Source organism: Coregonus clupeaformis, chromosome 19 (genome assembly GCF_020615455.1).
Source record: "Coregonus clupeaformis isolate EN_2021a chromosome 19, ASM2061545v1, whole genome shotgun sequence".
Classification (NCBI taxonomy): Eukaryota; Metazoa; Chordata; class Actinopteri; order Salmoniformes; family Salmonidae; genus Coregonus; species Coregonus clupeaformis.
In genome coordinates this window covers 13,836,855-13,855,100 of record NC_059210.1, presented here as the reverse complement: position 1 = coordinate 13,855,100, position 18,246 = coordinate 13,836,855, and the positions used below count along the sequence as shown (strand labels likewise).

Here is an 18,246-nt window from a genome sequence, read left to right as displayed (position 1 = left end):
GTGTTCCCATGCTATTGGAAGCATATACAGTGGGGAGAACAAGTATTTGATACACTGCCGATTTTGCAGGTTTTCCTACTTACAAAGCATGTAGAGGTCTGTAATTTTTATCATAGGTACACTTCAACTGTGAGAGACGGAATCTAAAACAAAAATCCAGAAAATCACATTGTATGATTTTTAAGTAATTAATTTGCATTTTATTGCATGACATAAGTATTTGTCAGAAAAGCAGAACTTAATATTTGGTACAGAAACCTTTGTTTGCAATTACAGAGATCATACGTTTCCTGTAGGTCTTGACCAGGTTTGCACACACTGCAGCAGGGATTTTGGCCCACTCCTCCATACAGACCTTCTCCAGATCCTTCAGGTTTCGGGGCTGTCGCTGGGCAATACGGACTTTCAGCTCCCTCCAAAGATGTTCTATTGGGTTCAGGTCTGGAGACTGGCTAGGCCACTCCAGGACCTTGAGATGCTTCTTACGAAGCCAATCCTTAGTTGCCCTGGCTGTGTGTTTCGGGTCGTTGTCATGCTGGAAGACCCAGCCACGACCCATCTTCAATGCTCTTACTGAGGGAAGGAGGTTGTTGGCCAAGATCTCGCAATACTTGGCCCCATCCATCCTCCCCTCAATACGGTGCAGTCATCCTGTCCCCTTTGAAGAAAAGCATCCCCAAAGAATGATGTTTCCACCCCCATGCTTCACGGTTGGGATGGTGTTCTTGGGGTTGTACTCATCCTTCTTCTTCCTCCAAACACGGCGAGTGGAGTTTAGACCAAAAAGCTCTATTTTTGTCTCATCAGACCACATGACCTTCTCCCATTCCTCCTCTGGATCATCCAGATGGTCATTGGCAAACTTCAGACGGGCCTGGACATGCGCTGGCTTGAGCAGGGGGACCTTGCGTGCGCTGCAGGATTTTAATCCATGACGGCGTAGTGTGTTGCTAATGGTTTTCTTTGAGACTGTGGTCCCAGCTCTCTTCAGGTCATTGACCAGCTCCTGCCGTGTAGTTCTGGGCTGATCCCTCACCTTCCTCATGATCATTGATGCCCCACGAGGTGAGATCTTGCATGGAGCCCCAGACCGAGGGTGATTGACCGTCATCTTGAACTTCTTCCATTTTCTAATAATTGCGCCAACAGTTGTTGCCTTCTCACCAAGCTGCTTGCCTATTGTCCTGTAGCCCATCCCAGCCTCGTGCAGGTCTACAATTTTATCCCTGATGTCCTTACACAGCTCTCTGGTCTTGGCCATTGTGGAGAGGTTGGAGTCTGTTTGATTGAGTGTGTGGACAGGTGTCTTTTATACAGGTAATGAGTTCAAACAGGTGCAGTTAATACAGGTAATGAGTGGAGAACAGGAGGGCTTCTTAAAGAAAAACTAACAGGTCTGTGAGAGCCGGAATTCTTACTGGTTGGTAGGTGATCAAATACTTATGTCATGCAATAAAATGCAAATTAATTACTTAAAAATCATACAATGTGATTTTCTGGATTTTTGTTTTAGATTCCATCTCTCACAGTTGAAGTGTACCTATGATAAAAATTACAGACCTCTACATGCTTTGTAAGTAGGAAAACCTGCAAAATCGGCAGTGTATGAAATACTTGTTCTCCCCACTGTAGTAATGGGTTTCTGTGTGTATGTAGAGGTCAGGAGAGGGATGTGGGATACACCCTACTACTGTAAGCCTAGTGGAGGTGAAGCTACAGCATTGGGAGGGAAGCCGTTGCTTTGGGCCAGCTGCCACTGAAGACAATGGACCCTGAGAGAAATGGGGCTTCCTTGAATTGTGCACCACTTCCACAGAGTGGATGAAACACAACAAAGTTACACTGAGCCTTTTTTCCAGGAGAGGGGGGTTTGTGTCGGAGTTCCCTGTTCCACCTGTGTGAAGTATTGTAGCTGCCACATTAGCCTGCTAGCGACACTGGTCCCTGAGGGGGATTGGGTGTGCCAGGTAGATATGTTAGCAAGTGAAACACACGCACACGAGAACACACACGCAAAACGCATAGTGTTCAAAGTGGTGTGTCGTTAACGCCTCTGGTAGTGTTGACTGTTAAAGGTCCCGTCTACCAGTATGAACGAAGCGGGAGACTAATCATTGCAAAAAAAACTTTATTAGGTTGTTAAGAGTGTGAGGAGAAAATATAAAGTGCTTTACATTGAGCAAGAGAAAAAAGGAAAGCAAATGGTACTTATTGTGAAGACTGCGAGGGAAACAGACTGCAGGAAGGAGAGAAGGCAGTAGATAAGTTGACACCACAGTAGAGACAACTACTTGATGATTTCTGATCATTTCATTGGTCCTCAAGTCATTCATCATCGTTTTAAGATGTTCTGTAGATATGACATCACCTGCCTTCACATTTCAGTGATGTTGTCCTTAATAGTGTCACTTGTGAAAACCTGCGTTCACAGGGGTTCTCCAGGACTGTGTTGGAGAGAATCAGTCGGTCACATGGCATAGTCATAGGTAGTTATCCGCCTGTTACAACACTGAAAGGCTGCTTCTAGTAGAACAGAAATACTGCCCATAAAGTATCACGTATTGCAATACTATTACGATTATACTGATATTGTTACTTAACAGTTCAGTATTCAGTAGTAACTTCTAGAGAGACAGCAGCAGGCTATGAGAACAACCCAAGGAAGGCCACTGTTCTTGTCTATTAATGTTCTGTACTATGTCATGTTTCGTGTTTTGTGTGTATTAGGATCCCCATTAGCAACAGCTAATGGGGATCCTAATACAATTCCCCCCAAAATCCTTGGGAGTAGACAGAGTAGAGAATAATTCATAGCTGCTTTAAACTCAGATGAAGAAAAGTGTTCTGAAACAAAACTCCAACCAAATTAATCTCAGTAAAGAAAGAGGAAGTCGAAAAAAACAGTGCATATGAAGTGAGAGAGACAGGAGATGTTGAGAAGGATATCTATCTTGTTAAAAGAAGACTCAATAGATTTAAGGCATTTTCCCCATCCCATCAGGAACTTGGAAACTGAACATCATTGGTTAGGCTCTTGTGGTCAAGGCTGATGAATAATTCCACTGTAAGACTTTTGTTTGTATTCTAGACCAGGCTTGGTTCAAATTACGATTGTGGTTGTGAGCCCGGAGAAGGTTGAGCTGCTATGCGGTACACTGCGGTCATGGTCTTCTCTGGGTCATGGTCTACTCTGGGTCATGGTCTACTCTGGGTCATGGTCTACTCTGGGTCATGGTCTACTCTGGGTCATGGTCTACTCTGGGTCATGGTCTACTCTGGGTCATGGTCTACTCTAGGTCATGGTCTTCTTCTTGCACTCGACAGAGCAGAAGAGCATGCCCTGTATGGCCATGAAGCGCTCTCCAATGAGACACTTAGCACAGCAGGAGCACTGGAAGCACTGAGGCTCAGCGTGCCAGTGGAACTCCCCGTAGGACACACGCTGGGCCTCGGGCTCCACTGGGTTCTGACAGGCCGTACACACCTGGAGAGAGGGGGGATGTTTGTTTAATCACACGTATACAATACACATTGTACATTAAATACAGTGTCACACACACGTACAAATACATGCACACACACTCTCCCTCTCTGTCCTTACCGCGGCGTGGCTCTTCATGTAGCAGGGCTTGCAGACAGGCTTGTTGTTCTCCATAACGTAGGTCTCTCCAGCCAGAACACAGTCACAGTCAAAGCAGCAGAAGTGCTTCAGATGCCAGTTCTGGTCCTCGGCCTGCGTGTACTCATTACTGAAGATCAGCTGCAGACACACACACACACACACACCAGGTTAACATGGGAGGTAGAATTGGGAAATGATTATTTTTGTTTTCCACTCATATTTAAAAAGATACTCCAGCTCTGACATTCTTGCTCCACATTGTGTTTAATGGATCTCATCACAGCCCCCGCTGTGTGGCTTCTCACTGTCTCCGTAGTGGCGTCCGCGGTACAGCTGTCCCTTCTTCGCTCACCTCTGACCTCTCTCCTCCTGCCTCCCCCTCCTTTCCAACCCCTCACCTCGTCACAGCCCCCGCAGCGTGGCTTCTCACTGTCTCCGTAGTGGCGCCCGCAGTACAGCTGTCCCTTCTTCCAGAAGTAGATCATGTCCACCAGGAGCTCTGAGCAGGTACAGCACACGAAGCAGGCTGGGTGCCACAGCTTGTCGTAGCCAGCACGCTCTGCGTACACCGCAGGCTCACCCTGACGCATGGGCAGCTGGCACTGGTGGCACGACTGGAGGAGGGGAATGTGGACAGAAGGAGAAGGGGGGAAGGAGAGAGTGGGTAGGAGGGAGGAGATGAGATGGAGAAATACACCAGAAAATACCTTTGTTAGCAATGCCCTCACTAAAACAATGGCCCTGTAGCACAGCCTCATCCTGTTCTTTTATGCCATTATAAACTTAAATCATAATCATCATTTTGCAGTTTAAGACACTGCCTGACAGCTCCCATAAATCCAAATGTTCATTCAGTTGGAATAAATAACTGCATATGGGGAGACACGGTAGAAAGACAGACAGGCAGTCTGTAGGGGTTTGCATGAGCCAAAACTCTGTTTAGATGGAAACATTTTTCAGTCACGCTTCAAAACCATACTACACAAATCATTATGCAAAGCTATTCAAAATGATTCACTCATATTTTCACTTCTGGCTCCATCTTGTGGCCAGTTGAATGTCTGTCCTCATTCTACACTTGTCAACAGTATTCTCTGCTGAGAATATCATTTCACCTAAAATGTGACTGTTCTACATTTCAACTCCAGCATATTTTCCTTGAATATATGGACATTGAACGAGAGCGAACAGAGAGAGAGAAAGAGAGATAGAGACTGCATCCATGACAATAAACAATATGAAAAGCTTGGTTCTAGCAGCAGTGACTGGGACAGATGCTTCATATGAAAGTTAGTTGAAGTATAGTTTAACAGACAACACACACTTCATGAGATGAAGTGGTCCCCACCCTACAGCTAAGGCTTCTCGGAGAGAATCGCTCCCTTGTTCAGTCATTCTCTAGTCTCTCTAATCTAATCGTAGCTCCACAAAGCCGCCTGTGTCTGAAGTGAGTCTGACAGTGGAACAGTCTCACAGTGCAGTCCATTCCCACTCTTTGATTTGGTCCCCTCCCTGTATTCTCTCTCACTCCCCCAGATTTAAAAGCATTAGATGGGTGAAAACAATATGGTAGAAATTCCCTAACCATTCAAAAGGCTATGGGGGGGGTCATATGCATGATGAGGAGAAAGGGCATAGGAAAGAGACCAAATCAGGGAACCAGAATGCACCAACTGACTAATCAAAAGGCTATCTATCTATCTCTCTTTAATATCCATGATGAAGGAAGTGAGAAAGGACATAGGAAGGTAGGATAATGTTTACGTCACTTTAATAATGTTTACATATCTTGCACTACTCATCTCATATGTATATACTGTATTCTATTCTATAATATTCTACTGTATCTTAGTCCATGCCGTTCTGTCATTGCTTGTCCATATATGTATATATTCTTAAATCCCATTCCTTACTAGTTTTGTGTGTATTGGGTATATGTTGTGATATTGTTAGATAATACTGCACTGTCGGAGCTAGAAGCATAAGCATTTCGCTACACCCGCTATAACATCTACTAAACACGTGTATGTGACAAATAAAATATGATTTGAGGAAGGAGGGGGACCAAATCTGAGGATAACAATCCACTGTCAGTCGGTCACATTCTCGCTCTCTCTTCGATCTGAGGGTATACTTACGTAGTGTCCACAGGGTCCAGCCAGGTGACCTCCAGGGGCTCCCGGAGTACCCATGGCCCCAGCGGTGGCAGCAGTGCCCATGTCTCCTGGTCCACCTTCTCCTGCCCCAGGGTATCCTCCAGTCCCCATCCCAGGCTGAACCTGTCCCGCTTGTCCGAGTACACCTCCAGACACAGGCCTTGTCTGATGACCAGGACCTGCAGGCCCAAAGGCTCCCCCAGCCCCAACTCCAGGCCCAAAGGCTCCCCCAGCCCCAACTCCAGGCCCAAAGGCTCCCCCAGCCCCAACTCCAGGCCCAAAGGCTCCCCCAGCCCCAACTCCAGGCCCAAAGGCTCCCCCAGCCCCAACTCCAGGCCCAAAGGCTCCCCCAGCCCCAACTCCAGGCCCAACTCCAGGCCCAAAGGCTCCCCCAGCCCCAACTCCAGCCCCAACTCCAGGCCCAAAGGCTCCCCCAGCCCCAACTCCAGGCCCAAAGGCTCCCCCAGCCACAACTCCAGGCCCAGCTGGAAGCCCAGGGGCTCCCATCCCATGTCCTCCCATGCCTGGTGCTCCCTGTCCTGGTCCTCCCTCCTGACCCGGAGCCTGTCCCATCATCATCTCCTCAGGCAGCTTGATGTCTCCCACTCCCAGGGCCTCGTCTTTGTACTTGCGGACAAACTGCTGCATCTGTTTGACCTCTGCAGGGGTCAGCTCGTGGCACTTGGCCGGATCCTGGTCGTGCTCCGGTAGCTGCACTGCCATCTGTTGCCGGCGGTAGGCCGCACCCTCCGTTCCCGCTATGGGACGCCTCTCTGGGGGCAGGAGCTCGATGTAGCGTACCGCCTAACGGTCAAGTGGAGAGCAGAGGAGAGAGAGTGTTAGGACTTTGTTAAGAAGAGAGAGAGAGAGAGAGAGAGAGAGAGAGAGAGAGAGAGAGAGAGAGAGAGAGAGAGAGAGAGACAGGAGGATAGGAGAGGAGAAGAGAGAGAGAGAAAGACAGGAGAAGAGAGAGAGAGAGAAAGACAGGAGAAGAGAGAGAGAGAAAGACAGGAGGAGAGAAGAGAGAGAGAGAGAAAGACAGGAGGAGAGGAGAAGAGAGAGAAAGACAGGAGGAGAGGAGAAGAGAGAGAGAAAGACAGGAGGAGAGGAGAATATGAAGAGAGAAAACAATGATAGAAGGAAAGAGGGAGGAAGAGTCAGAGGAACAAACAGAGAGAAAACAAAAAGGATAGAGATACACAGATAAAGAGACAAAGCGACAAAGAGAGAGAGAGAGGCAGTGAAGATCTACCGGTCTTCCCTGGGCTTGTGACTTAAATTAAGCTGTGTTGCTGTGCTGATCTTGTTAAGGGAGAGCTGGGGAGAGGCAGCCAGCTGTTATAAGACATCTTGCAACCTCTCCCTACTTACTCCCTAACTACCACTATTTAACTACACATACTTGTTGAGGGATATGAAGAGATACAAAGTGTGACCTCTAGTGGACAGTCTGTTTCTAATGATTAGCCTGGTTAAATCAGACTGAACCTAAATCAGACTGAACCTAAAATCAGACAACCTACATCAGATTGAACCTACTAACATTGTCAGTTTTTTACTAGGCTAGGCCATGAGGCCATTCCTTACAGAAACCAAGGAATCAGTACCGGTAAAGTGATTTTAGACTGGTGTTCTCAACCCTGGGATTATCATAGGTATTACGTTATTGAACAGAAATTGTAGTTATACCCTTACCATGTACTGTTTGAGCCCTGGAGGAGCCCACTCATAGGTGACAGACTTCATGGGCACGGCGTCCTTCCTGACTGGCAAGACGTTGGCTGACACAGCAGTGGCTCTGATTGCCCCAGGTTTGGGCATGGTTGCGGGCCCAGCCCCAGCAGCGGCCCCAGCTCCGGCCCCAGCACCATAGCTAGCCACAGCTCCAACTCCAGCCCCGGTCCCAGCACCATAGCCAGCCCCAGCTCCAGCCCCATAGCCAGCATTGGCTGGCACAGTGTGGGCAGATTGGGGACTGTATGGAACAGCGGTTCCTGACATGGGGCTGGGGGAGATGGAGAAGGTGACCTGGTTGCCCTTGTATGTGGGGACGCCGTCGGTCTTGAGCTTGGCGATGAGGCCAGTGTACTTGGTATCCTCGAACAGCTTGCCCACCTTCCGGTTATCATCAGAGTTCATCTGCACATCGTGGTCCGTCAGCCCACACTTACAGTTCCGGCAGATCTTTCTGTGATGGGAGAAAGACAATGGGGAATAGGTTAGAATAGATGTTTGGTTGTGTCTAAGTACTCTCAAAATGTCTAGGTTTCCTTTATTTTACATTTACATTTTAGTCATTTAGCAGACGCTCTTATCCAGAGCGACTTACAGTTAGTGAATAAATTTTTTTTTTATACTGGCCCCCCGTGGGAATCAAACCCACAACCCTGGCGTTGCGAACGCCATGCTCTATCAACTGAGCTAAATCCCTGCCGGCCATTCCCTCCCCTACCCTTGACGACGCTGGGCCAATTGTGCGCCGCCCATGAGTCTCCCGGTCGCGGCCGGCTGCGACAGAGCCTGGATTCGAACCAGGATCTCTAGTGGCACAGTTAGCACTGCGATGCAGTGCCTTAGACCACTGCGCCACTCAGGAGACAGATGATCACCTTTATGATCACCTAACCAGGAAAAGCTCTACCCACTGGGCACAGACGTCAATTCAACGTCTATTCCACGTTGGTTCAACAACATTACATTGAAATGATGTGGAAACTGTTGATTCAACCAGCGTGTGCCCAGTAGGTAGGCCCTAGAGCCCTCAAACTCAACGCTGGTCCGCCACTGCATTTTTTTATTGTTCTCCTCTAATCAGGGACTAATTTAGACCTGGGACACCAGGTGGATGCAATTAATTATCAGTTAGAACAGAAAACCAGCAGGCTCCGGACCTCATAGGGTAAGAGTTGAGTACACCTGCCCTATAGTGTAAGCAAGTCAAAGGCGTTTTGCTAGCTAGATAGATAGCTACCCTATTGCTTTCACTCTAGTTTGCACAAGTTTTTCAGATCAGTGGTCATGGAAGAGAAGAGGAATAGGAAATATTCATTACTTTTGGGACACAGTCACAAGCCTGTGTGTGTGTGTGCGCATTTGTGTGTGTGTGTGTGTGGGGGGGGTGTAAGTGGAGCTGTGGGAGACAGGATACTGGACAAGTGAGGTCACCACACTTCCGCTAAGATGGGATGAGTGATGTCGTCGCCTTAGGATCAAATGACACAGAATAGCTTTCCTGTTCCGTTCTTATTTCCACAGACTGGGCTTGCCCTGCGTGTCTGACCATGACCAAGACCGAAGCCCTCTGTGTGGCATTGTGGTGGTTAGGTGTTGCCATAGCGACTTTCCACCCGCAGTAGGCACCGGGGCACCTGTTGTGATGTCTTCAGGGAAGCTAGCCGAGTGTGGATAATTGTCGGGGGAAGCGGGAAGCAGGAAGGCTGGCATGGCATGAGGGGACAGTGGGACACACAACTATTTTCATGAGTCATTGGTCCAGATAAAGACTGCATTGTAAGTCCGGGAATCAGACAGGAAGTCAAAGTAATGTAGGACATTTCAGTTCTACAGTTAATTCAAATTTAAGAGGACAAAAACTGTAATAGTATCAACAATGATCGGGTGCAACATGCTTTCAGGGCCTGTGGCTTTCCCTGTTGTTGTGAAGCTAAGAGAAAATAAGCATTGTTGTTGGCCACACTGGGTTCATATTGAATTCAATATACACTACCAGTCAAAAGTTTGGACACACCTACTCATTCCAGGGTTTTTCTTAATTTTTACTATTTTCTACATTGTAGAATAATAGTGAAGACATCAAAACTATGAAATAACACATGTGGTCCTCTGTAGCTCAATTGGTAGAGCATGGCGCTTGTAACGCCAGGGTAGTGGGTTCGTTCCCCGGGACCACCCATACGTAAAAATGTATGCACAAATGACTAAGTCGCTTTGGATTATTATATATATATATATATATATACAGTGGGGAAAAAAAGTATTTAGTCAGCCACCAATTGTGCAAGTTCTCCCACTTAAAAAGATGAGAGAGGCCTGTAATTTTCATCATAGGTACACGTCAACTATGACAGACAAAATGAGAAAAAAAATTCAAGAAAATCACATCGTAGGATTTTTTATGAATTTATTTGCAAATTATGGTGGAAAATAAGTATTTGGTCACCTACAAACAAGCAAGATTTCTGGCTCTCACAGACCTGTAACTTCTTCTTTAAGAGGCTCCTCTGTCCTCCACTCGTTACCTGTATTAATGGCACCTGTTTGAACTTGTTATCAGTAAAAAAGACACCAGTCCATAACCTCAAATAGTCACACTCCAAACTCCACTATGGCCAAGACCAAAGAGCTGTCAAAAGACACCAGAAACAAAATTGTAGACCTGCACCAGGCTGGGAAGACTGAATCTGCAATAGGTAAGCAGCTTGGTTTGAAGAAATCAACTGTGGGAGCAATTATTAGGAAATGGAAGACATACAAGACCACTGATAATCTCCCTCGATCTGGGGCTCCACGCAAGATCTCACCCCGTGGGGTCAAAATGATCACAAGAACGGTGAGCAAAAATCCCAGAACCACACGGGGGGAACTAGTGAATGACCTGCAGAGAGCTGGGACCAAAGTAACAAAGCCTACCATCAGTAACACACTACGCCGCCAGGGACAAAAAACCTGCAGTGCCAGACGTGTCCCCCTGCTTAAGCCAGTACATGTCCAGGCCCGTCTGAAGTTAGCTAGAGTGCATTTGGATGATCCAGAAGAGGATTGGGAGAATGTCAGATGAAACCAAAATAGAACTTTTTGGTAAAAACTCAACTCGTCGTGTTTGGAGGACAAAGAATGCTGAGTTGCATCCAAAGAACACCATACCTACTGTGAAGCATGGGGGTGGAAACATCATGCTTTGGGGCTGTTTTTCTGCAAAGGGACCAGGACGACTGATCCGTGTAAAGGAAAGAATGAATGGGGCCATGTATTGTGAGATTTTGAGTGAAAACCTCCTTCCATCAGCAAGGGCATTGAAGGTGAAACGTGGCTGGGTCTTTCAGCATGACAATGATCCCAAACACACCGCCCGGGCAACGAAGGAGGGACTTCGTAAGAAGCATTTCAAGGTCCTGGAGTGGCCTAGCCAGTCTCCAGATCTCAACCCCATAGAAAATCTTTGGAGAGAGTTGAAAGTCCGTGTTGCCCAGCGACAGCCCCAAAACATCACTGCTCTAGAGGAGATCTGCATGGAGGAATGGGCCAAAATACCAGCAACAGTGTGTGAAAACCTTGTGAAGACTTACAGAAAACGTTTGACCTGTGTCATTGCCAACAAAGGGTGTATATAACAAAGTATTGAGAAACTTTTGTTATTGACCAAATACTTATTTTCCACCATAATTTGCAAATAAATTCATTAAAAATCCTACAATGTGATTTTCTGGATTTTTTTTTCTTATTTTGTCTGTCATAGTTGACGAGTACCTATGATGAAAATTACAGGCCTCTCATCTTTTTAAGTGGGAGAACTTGCACAATTGGTGGCTGACTAAATACTTTTTTTCCCCACTGTATATATATATATATGGAATCATGTAGTAAACAAAAAAGTATTAAACAAATCAAAATATATTTTATATTTGAGATTCTTCAAATAGCCACCCTTTGCCTTGATGACAGCTTTGCACACTCTTGGCATTCTCTCAACCAGCTTCACCTGGAATGCATTTCCAACAGTCTTGAAGGAGTTCCCACATATGCTGAGCACTTTCAAGGCTGCTTTTCCTTCACTCATCGGTCCGACTCATCCCAAACCATCTCAATTGGGTTGAGGTCGGGGGATTGTGGAGGCCAGGTCATCTGATGCAGCACTCCATCACTCTCCTTCTTGGTCAAATAGCCCTTACACTGCCTGGAGGTGTGTTGGGTCATTGTCCTGTTGAAAGACAAATGATAGTAGGACTAAGCCCAAACCAGATGGGATGGCGTATCGCTGCAGAATGCTGTGGTAGCCATGCTGGTTAAGTGTGCCTTTAATTCTAAATAAATCACAGACAGTGTCACCAGCAAAGCACCCCTACACCATAACACCTCTTCCTCCATGCTTTACGGTGGGAAATACACATGCACATCTCACAAAGACACGGCAGTTGGAACCAAAAATCTCCAATTTGGCTCTCCAGACCAAAGGACAAATTTCCACCGGTCTAATGTCCATTGCTCGTGTTTCTTGGCCCAAGCAGGTCTCTTCTTATTATTGGTGTCCTTTAGTAGTGGTTTCTTTGCAGCAATTCGACCATGAAGGCCTAATTCACACAGTCCCTTCTGAACAGTTGATGTTGAGATGTGTCTGTTACTTGAACTCTGAAGCATTTATTTGGGTTGCAATTTGAGGTGCAGTTAACTCTAATGAACTTCTCCTCTGCAGCAGAGGTAACTCTGGGTCTTCCATTCCTGTGGCGGTCCTCATGAGAGCCAGTTTCATCATAGTGCTTGATGCTTTTCGCGACTGCACTTCAAGAAACTTTCAAAGTTCTTGAAATGTTCCGTATTAACTGACCTTCATGTCTTAAAGTAACGATGGACTGTCGTTTCTCTTTGCTTATTTGAACTGTTCTTGCCATAATATGGACTTGGTCTTTTACCAAATAGGGCTATCTTCTGTATACCACCCCTACCTTGTCAAAACACAACTGATTGGCTCAAACGCATTAAGAAGGGAAGAAATTCCACAAATGAACTTTTAAGGAGGCACACCTGTTAATTGAAATGCATTCCAGGTGACTACCTCATGAAGCTGGTTGAGAGAATGCCAAGAGTGTGCAAAGCTGTCAAGGCAAAGGGTGGCTATTTGAAGAATCTCAAATATATTTTGATTTGTTTAACACTTTTTTGGTTACTACATGATTCCATATGTGTTACGTCATAGTTTTGATGTCTTCACTATTATTCTACAATGTAGAAAATAGTAAAAATAAAGAAAAACCCTGGAATAAGTAGGTGTGTCCAAACTTTTGACTGGTACTGTATGAAAAAGTATTCAAGAGGAAAGAAAAAAGTTTTTGTGCACTGCACAGACACAGACACACAACAATACAGAGCAATACAGTACAAACCTCCAGAAGTGCAGCTCGAACCCCTCACACTTTTCTTTGCATTTCAGACACGCCGCCCCAGCGCCGATCTCGTGGCCCAGGGTCATCTGCGAACAGACAGAACACAACACAACAATGACATTAACAGACGCACACGGTCTGGAGAAATTATTTCATACAATAGATAGTTTCAAGCCAGAGCTTGATATTTACTGTAGTTCATATGGTACAGTCACTACTTAGGCTTAGTTGTTTTGGGATGGCCTCTTCAAATACCCTAGTTAACAGAATCTGCAATGTTCTGTTAGTGTACAGAGTCATCTTGACATTTGCGTATAAACAAGCCTAACAACAAATTCAAAACAGAGAAACTGATGTCCCGTTAATCCCTAATCCCCCCTCAGATATATTCCAGTTTTGATGCTTCAAGCAACAGCCTACTTTTCTCAACCATTCTGCATGTATTCTCTGCTGTTCTGATTCCTTTACCTCAGTGCCTATTTTGGTCAAATATTTGGCACCTCTAAAGTTGTGTTAGGCTACTTGCCAACTAAACAAGACTCACTAGGCTATAGGCCTAATTCCAGAGTTTATAGTCACAGCCATACTGTAGTATCCCCTTCCCCCTTCACATTTGCATCAATCAGACTAACTTCTCTACTTCAAACACCAGTGTTGTCCGTCTTGCACCGTCACAGCTGTCTGAGCCCTTATATGGTCAAGTATTCCACGGTTCCAGGTTGCATCCCAAATGGCACCCTTTTCCCTATACAGTGCCCTATTTACATTTACGTCATTTAGCAGACGCTCTTATCCAGAGCGACTTACAGTTAGTGAGTGCATACATTTTTTTCATACTGGCCCCCCCGTGGGAATCGAACCCAGAACCCTGGCGTTGCAAGCGCCATGCTCTACCAACTGAGCTACAGGGGGCCTGGGCCCTGGTCAAAAGTAGTGCACTACATAGGGAATAGGGTGCCATTTGGGACACAACCAAGCACACTCTCCTGTTTGGTGAAGGCCGTTTTTGGCTCAGGGGGCCCTGAATGTGGAGCAGTGAGCCCCCCTCGGCCTTTGGGAATGTGGAGCAGTGAGCCCCCCTCGGCCTTTGGGAATGTGTAGCCGGCCTCTACAGAGGAATGCCAAGCTAAAGCCAGACTAGAGCTTTTAAGAGCATGACCTGTAAATAATATTTACATTAACCATCACCCTCTTTTCTCCACTTAAAGCTGCAATATGTAACTTTTTGGGCGACTTGACAAAATTCACATAGAAATTAGTTATAGTATAGATCTGTCATTCTCATTGAAAGCAAGTCTAAGAAGCAGTAGATCTGTTCTATGTAAGCTATTTCTATGCTTCCCGTTTTTAAGTTTCCTTTTTGTGTCTTTTACTTTCTGTTTTGTACACCAGCTTCAAACAGCTGAAATAATATTTCTGGTTATGGAAAATATATTTCACAGGGGTTTAGATGGTACAATGATTCTACACTATACTTGCTTGTTGTCACAAACTGAAATTAGGCGAACTATTCTAATTTTATCAACCAGGAAATGGCGGAGAGATTTCTGCATAGGGCATCTTTAACAATAGTAAATTATTATAAAGAAAGGGAAGCCTAGCTATTGGTGAGTCAGACATAAGGCTCTGCAAAGTGTCCATTGTCCAACTCATCTTTTCTGTTTTCAAAAGTCCATCTAACTGTGCCTTGCTTGCTTCATCTCTTCTGAAAATGTACACTGAACAAAAATATAAAAACGCAACAATTTCAAAGATTTTACTGAGTTACAGTTCATATAAGGAAATCAGTCAATTGAAATAAATGCATTAGGCCCTAATCTATGGATTTCACATGACTGGGAATACAGATATGCATCTGATGGTCACAGAAACATTTTAAAACAGTAGGGGCGTGGATCAGAAAACCAGTCAGTATCTGGTGTGACCACCATTTGCCTCATGCAGCACGACACATCTCCTCATGCAGCACGACACATCAGGCTGTTGATTGTGGCCTGTGGAATGTTGTCCCACTCCTCTTCAAAGGCTGTGTGAAGTTGCTGGATATTGACGCAAACTGGAACAAGCTGTCGTACACGTCGATTCAGAGCATCTCAAACATGCTCAATGGGTGACATGTCTGGTGAGTATGCAGGCCATGGAAGAACTGGTGAGGACGACATAGCGCGCAGATGAGAGACAGTTTGTGCAGAAATTCTTAGGTTGTGCAAACCCACAGTTTCATCTGTGTGGCTGGTCTCAGACGATCCCGCAGGTAAAGAAGCCGGATGTGGAGGTCCTGGGCTGGCGTGGTTACACGTGGTCTGCGGTTGTGAGGCCGGTTGGACGTACTGCCAAACTCTCTAAAATGACGTTGGAGGCGGATTATGGTAGAGAAATTAACATTCAATTCTCTGGCAACAGTTCTGATGGACATTCCTGCAGTCAGCATTCCAATCGCACGCTCCCTCAAAACTTGAGACATCTGTGGAATTGTGTTGTGTGACAAAACTGCACATTTTAGAGTGGCCTTTTATTGTCCCCAGCACAATAAGGTGCACCTGTGTAATGATCATGCTGTTTAATCAGCTTCTTGATATGCCACACCTGTAAGGGGGATGGATTATCTCGGCAAAGGAGAAATGCTCACTAATTTGTTCACAAAATTTGAGAGAAAAGCTTTTTGTGCATATGGAACATTTCTGGGATCTTTTATTTCAGCTCTTGAAACATGGGACTGACACTTTGCATATATAAATATTTGTGAATCGTTTCCTTAAACTTCTAGGGAACACCCTAGAAGCCTCTCTTTCCAGAAGCCCATTAGGGAGATATATTGATCACTTTAGGCTACTGATTCATGAAGATAGACAAGTGTGGACTAGAGCCGTGTCAATGTAAATAAATGGCTCTGGTATGTTCTACTGTTCAGTAAAGCACTTAGGCTATGAGTATAATGTTTACAACTAGTCTAGCAATGATATAGGGTGCGTTCCTCTGCCCAGGCTTTACTGACACATACCAGATCTTACAACGCCTGGATAGGTATTTTAGGTATCAGCTAACCACATCATATGTTATAGCAATCAGCCAGTCGATGACGTAGCACGCAACCATTGGTTGATGCATGCAACGTCTTATCAGGGGAACATGACCAATGACACATTGCCATGAGTCACTTGCCATGAGGCGTCTCAGGTTGACAAGGGAAAAGTAGCCACAGTCCAGAAAATCTGTGAATTTCAAATGATCTTATGAGCAAGGGCTCAAATAAATCTTGAGCACTTGATGCCTTCAGAATGTATTAACTGAGTTATATTATTGATGGAATCTTTTAAGCTAATCAAGCATAGACAATCAAAATAAGTAGTTTTATTTGATCAAAGGTCATTAGCAGTTTGACACAATTATCAGGGTCTCACATTTATGATTAGTGATCTAGTAATTATCGCGGCTTCACGCTGGTAATCTACTGAAGGTTAAAGGCCAATTCTGCGAAGCTTTCCCTTTGTGCAAGCGCATGGACCTTGATGACAGTTGACAGATGAGGGCTGTCTGGAATCATGGAGCCCCCACTCCACTCTCATGCCTTAATCTCTCTTAATCTCTTGACAGTTGAATTAAATGAGAATTAACAGAGAATGGTCCTCTGTTATAATGCAATAAATACAATTGAGTGACTCAGTGGATGTAGTAGGTGCTTTCTTTGTCAAAAAGATGCTGCATCAGACGGTATCACTGATGAGAGCTCGCGCGTGGGAGACAGGACCGGACGTCAGTCCTCACCTTCAGAATCTGATTATTGAAACATGATATTGAGATAAAGTCACCAATGGCTACGATGCAAAGAATGTCAATATATATATTAGGACAACTACGGGTTTGATATTTTTATATTTGATAAACTGACCTTGCACAGAAGCAAGAAGTTCGAGGTTCTAGCAATTGGCTACATATTTCTCACATATATAGTATTTTACAGTCAAAGGTAGTCTATGTAGCAAAAGTAGCTGGCTTTAAAGACAGGACGAGCCATCTTCCTTGCTGACTTTGCTAGCTTGTAGGATGCACCTCTAAGGGCGTTGCCATGTCTTATCTGGAACTACCCACAGGCATGAGGACTTACCTTCTTGATTTCCTTTTCTACCTCCATTTTCAGTTCCCCGCTGTAGGCTATGCTGGTTTAGTCCCGCCGTAGACTTTCAAAGTAAACACACAAAAACTTGGACTGACTTTAAGCTGACACTTATCTTTAGAAACACAACCGAGAGTTGATAGATTTTTACTCTGCCACCACTTCTTCCGGAACCGTCCCGTTCATTGCTTTGTTACTACGAAAAGCTTCCGCTATCTACAAGTTCTTCAACTCTGGACCAATAGGAATTGAGAGTGCAACCAATAAACGTACAGGACAGCCAATCATCGTTTAGCGAGGGGGGCCTCCTCAACAATAAAACAAAAATGAATGAACATGTAAACTACAGTAGTCTATAGGCTAATCCTTTCAAAGCTGTTTTGTTGGGTGTGGCTGTATTGGTTCTGGTGGAGCAAATATATCAGGTAGTCATAAGCCTATTGTTGTTAGTGTTTATAGTCAATACTTTTTACTATTAAATATGTCCTCTTACAGTATATGCTGATAGTTTTGGGGGGATATTTGACAACATACCAGACAGAGGAGCAGCAACTTAAATGTATCTGTGTGCAACACATTTCACATTTGTTACAGAGATGAATAGTATGTCTGCCACGCAAATGATACATCGACCCTCTGGCTGATTGGTTGAGTCTTGACACAGTCATGGATATCAGCTGTGTTTACTGTATAGCCATCCCTCCCAATCTAAAGCCTGCACATACTTATCATGTAGATGCAGGAAGTGTGTAGTAATGATGTGGTTTAGAGACGTCCTACCTCATGTGCATCTGTTTTGCTGTCCTTTTAAAAGAAGGCAATGGGTGTTTCACAGCTTGTGACCTTGTGTAACTGTGTTACAGACAAACTGCAAAACAGGCGGGTATCTAGGCAACTGTATAGATAATCATAAAATCATCATTAGGGGATGATTTGTGTAATTTCTCTAAATCATGATAAATTCTAATTTAATTTATTTCAATGCAGGCATGATTTTGTATGCCCTGTCTTTGCCAGCTAGTATGCAGAATAATCTTGCATGTCTGAGAGAAAAAATAAATACAAAACAAAATATTGTTAGACAAAATAAGGTCACGGTTCAAATGCATTCTTCAGGATTTTGTCCACAGTGCTACTTGACAAATGTATTGCTGTGTCTTTGAGAGAAATGTATTGTGGGTGTGCCTGTCTGTAAGTTAATGATTTACTTCTAGATATGGAAAAACCAACATGTAC

At 44.9% G+C, this 18,246-nt stretch overlaps 1 protein-coding gene across 1 annotated transcript; it reads right to left on the bottom strand.

Moving 5' to 3' along the window:
- Positions 1 to 2,111: 2,111 nt before the first annotated feature.
- tes (testis derived transcript (3 LIM domains)) lies at positions 2,112 to 17,228 on the bottom strand. The gene is made up of 8 exons (XM_041837043.2): positions 17,002 to 17,228; positions 12,897 to 12,982; positions 7,474 to 7,966; positions 6,336 to 6,582; positions 5,761 to 5,924; positions 4,021 to 4,236; positions 3,602 to 3,760; positions 2,112 to 3,484 (listed from the first exon to the last, which is right to left on the bottom strand). The coding sequence occupies exons 1-8, from the start codon at positions 17,026 to 17,028 to the stop codon at positions 3,293 to 3,295; spliced, it is 1,584 nt and encodes a 527-aa protein (XP_041692977.1). The 5' UTR covers positions 17,029 to 17,228; the 3' UTR covers positions 2,112 to 3,292.
- Positions 17,229 to 18,246: the final 1,018 nt, after the last annotated feature.

Coding starts and splice junctions, on each gene's coding strand:
- tes (XM_041837043.2), bottom strand. CDS start 17,028: ATGGAGGTAGAAAAGGAAATCAAGAAG. Junction 12,983..17,001: donor TAGAAAAGGAAATCAAGAAG/GTAAGTCCTCAT, acceptor GTCTGTTCGCAG/ATGACCCTGGGCCACGAGAT. Junction 4,237..5,760: donor CTGGACCCTGTGGACACTAC/GTAAGTATACCC, acceptor CCCCTCCTCCAG/TCGTGCCACCAGTGCCAGCT.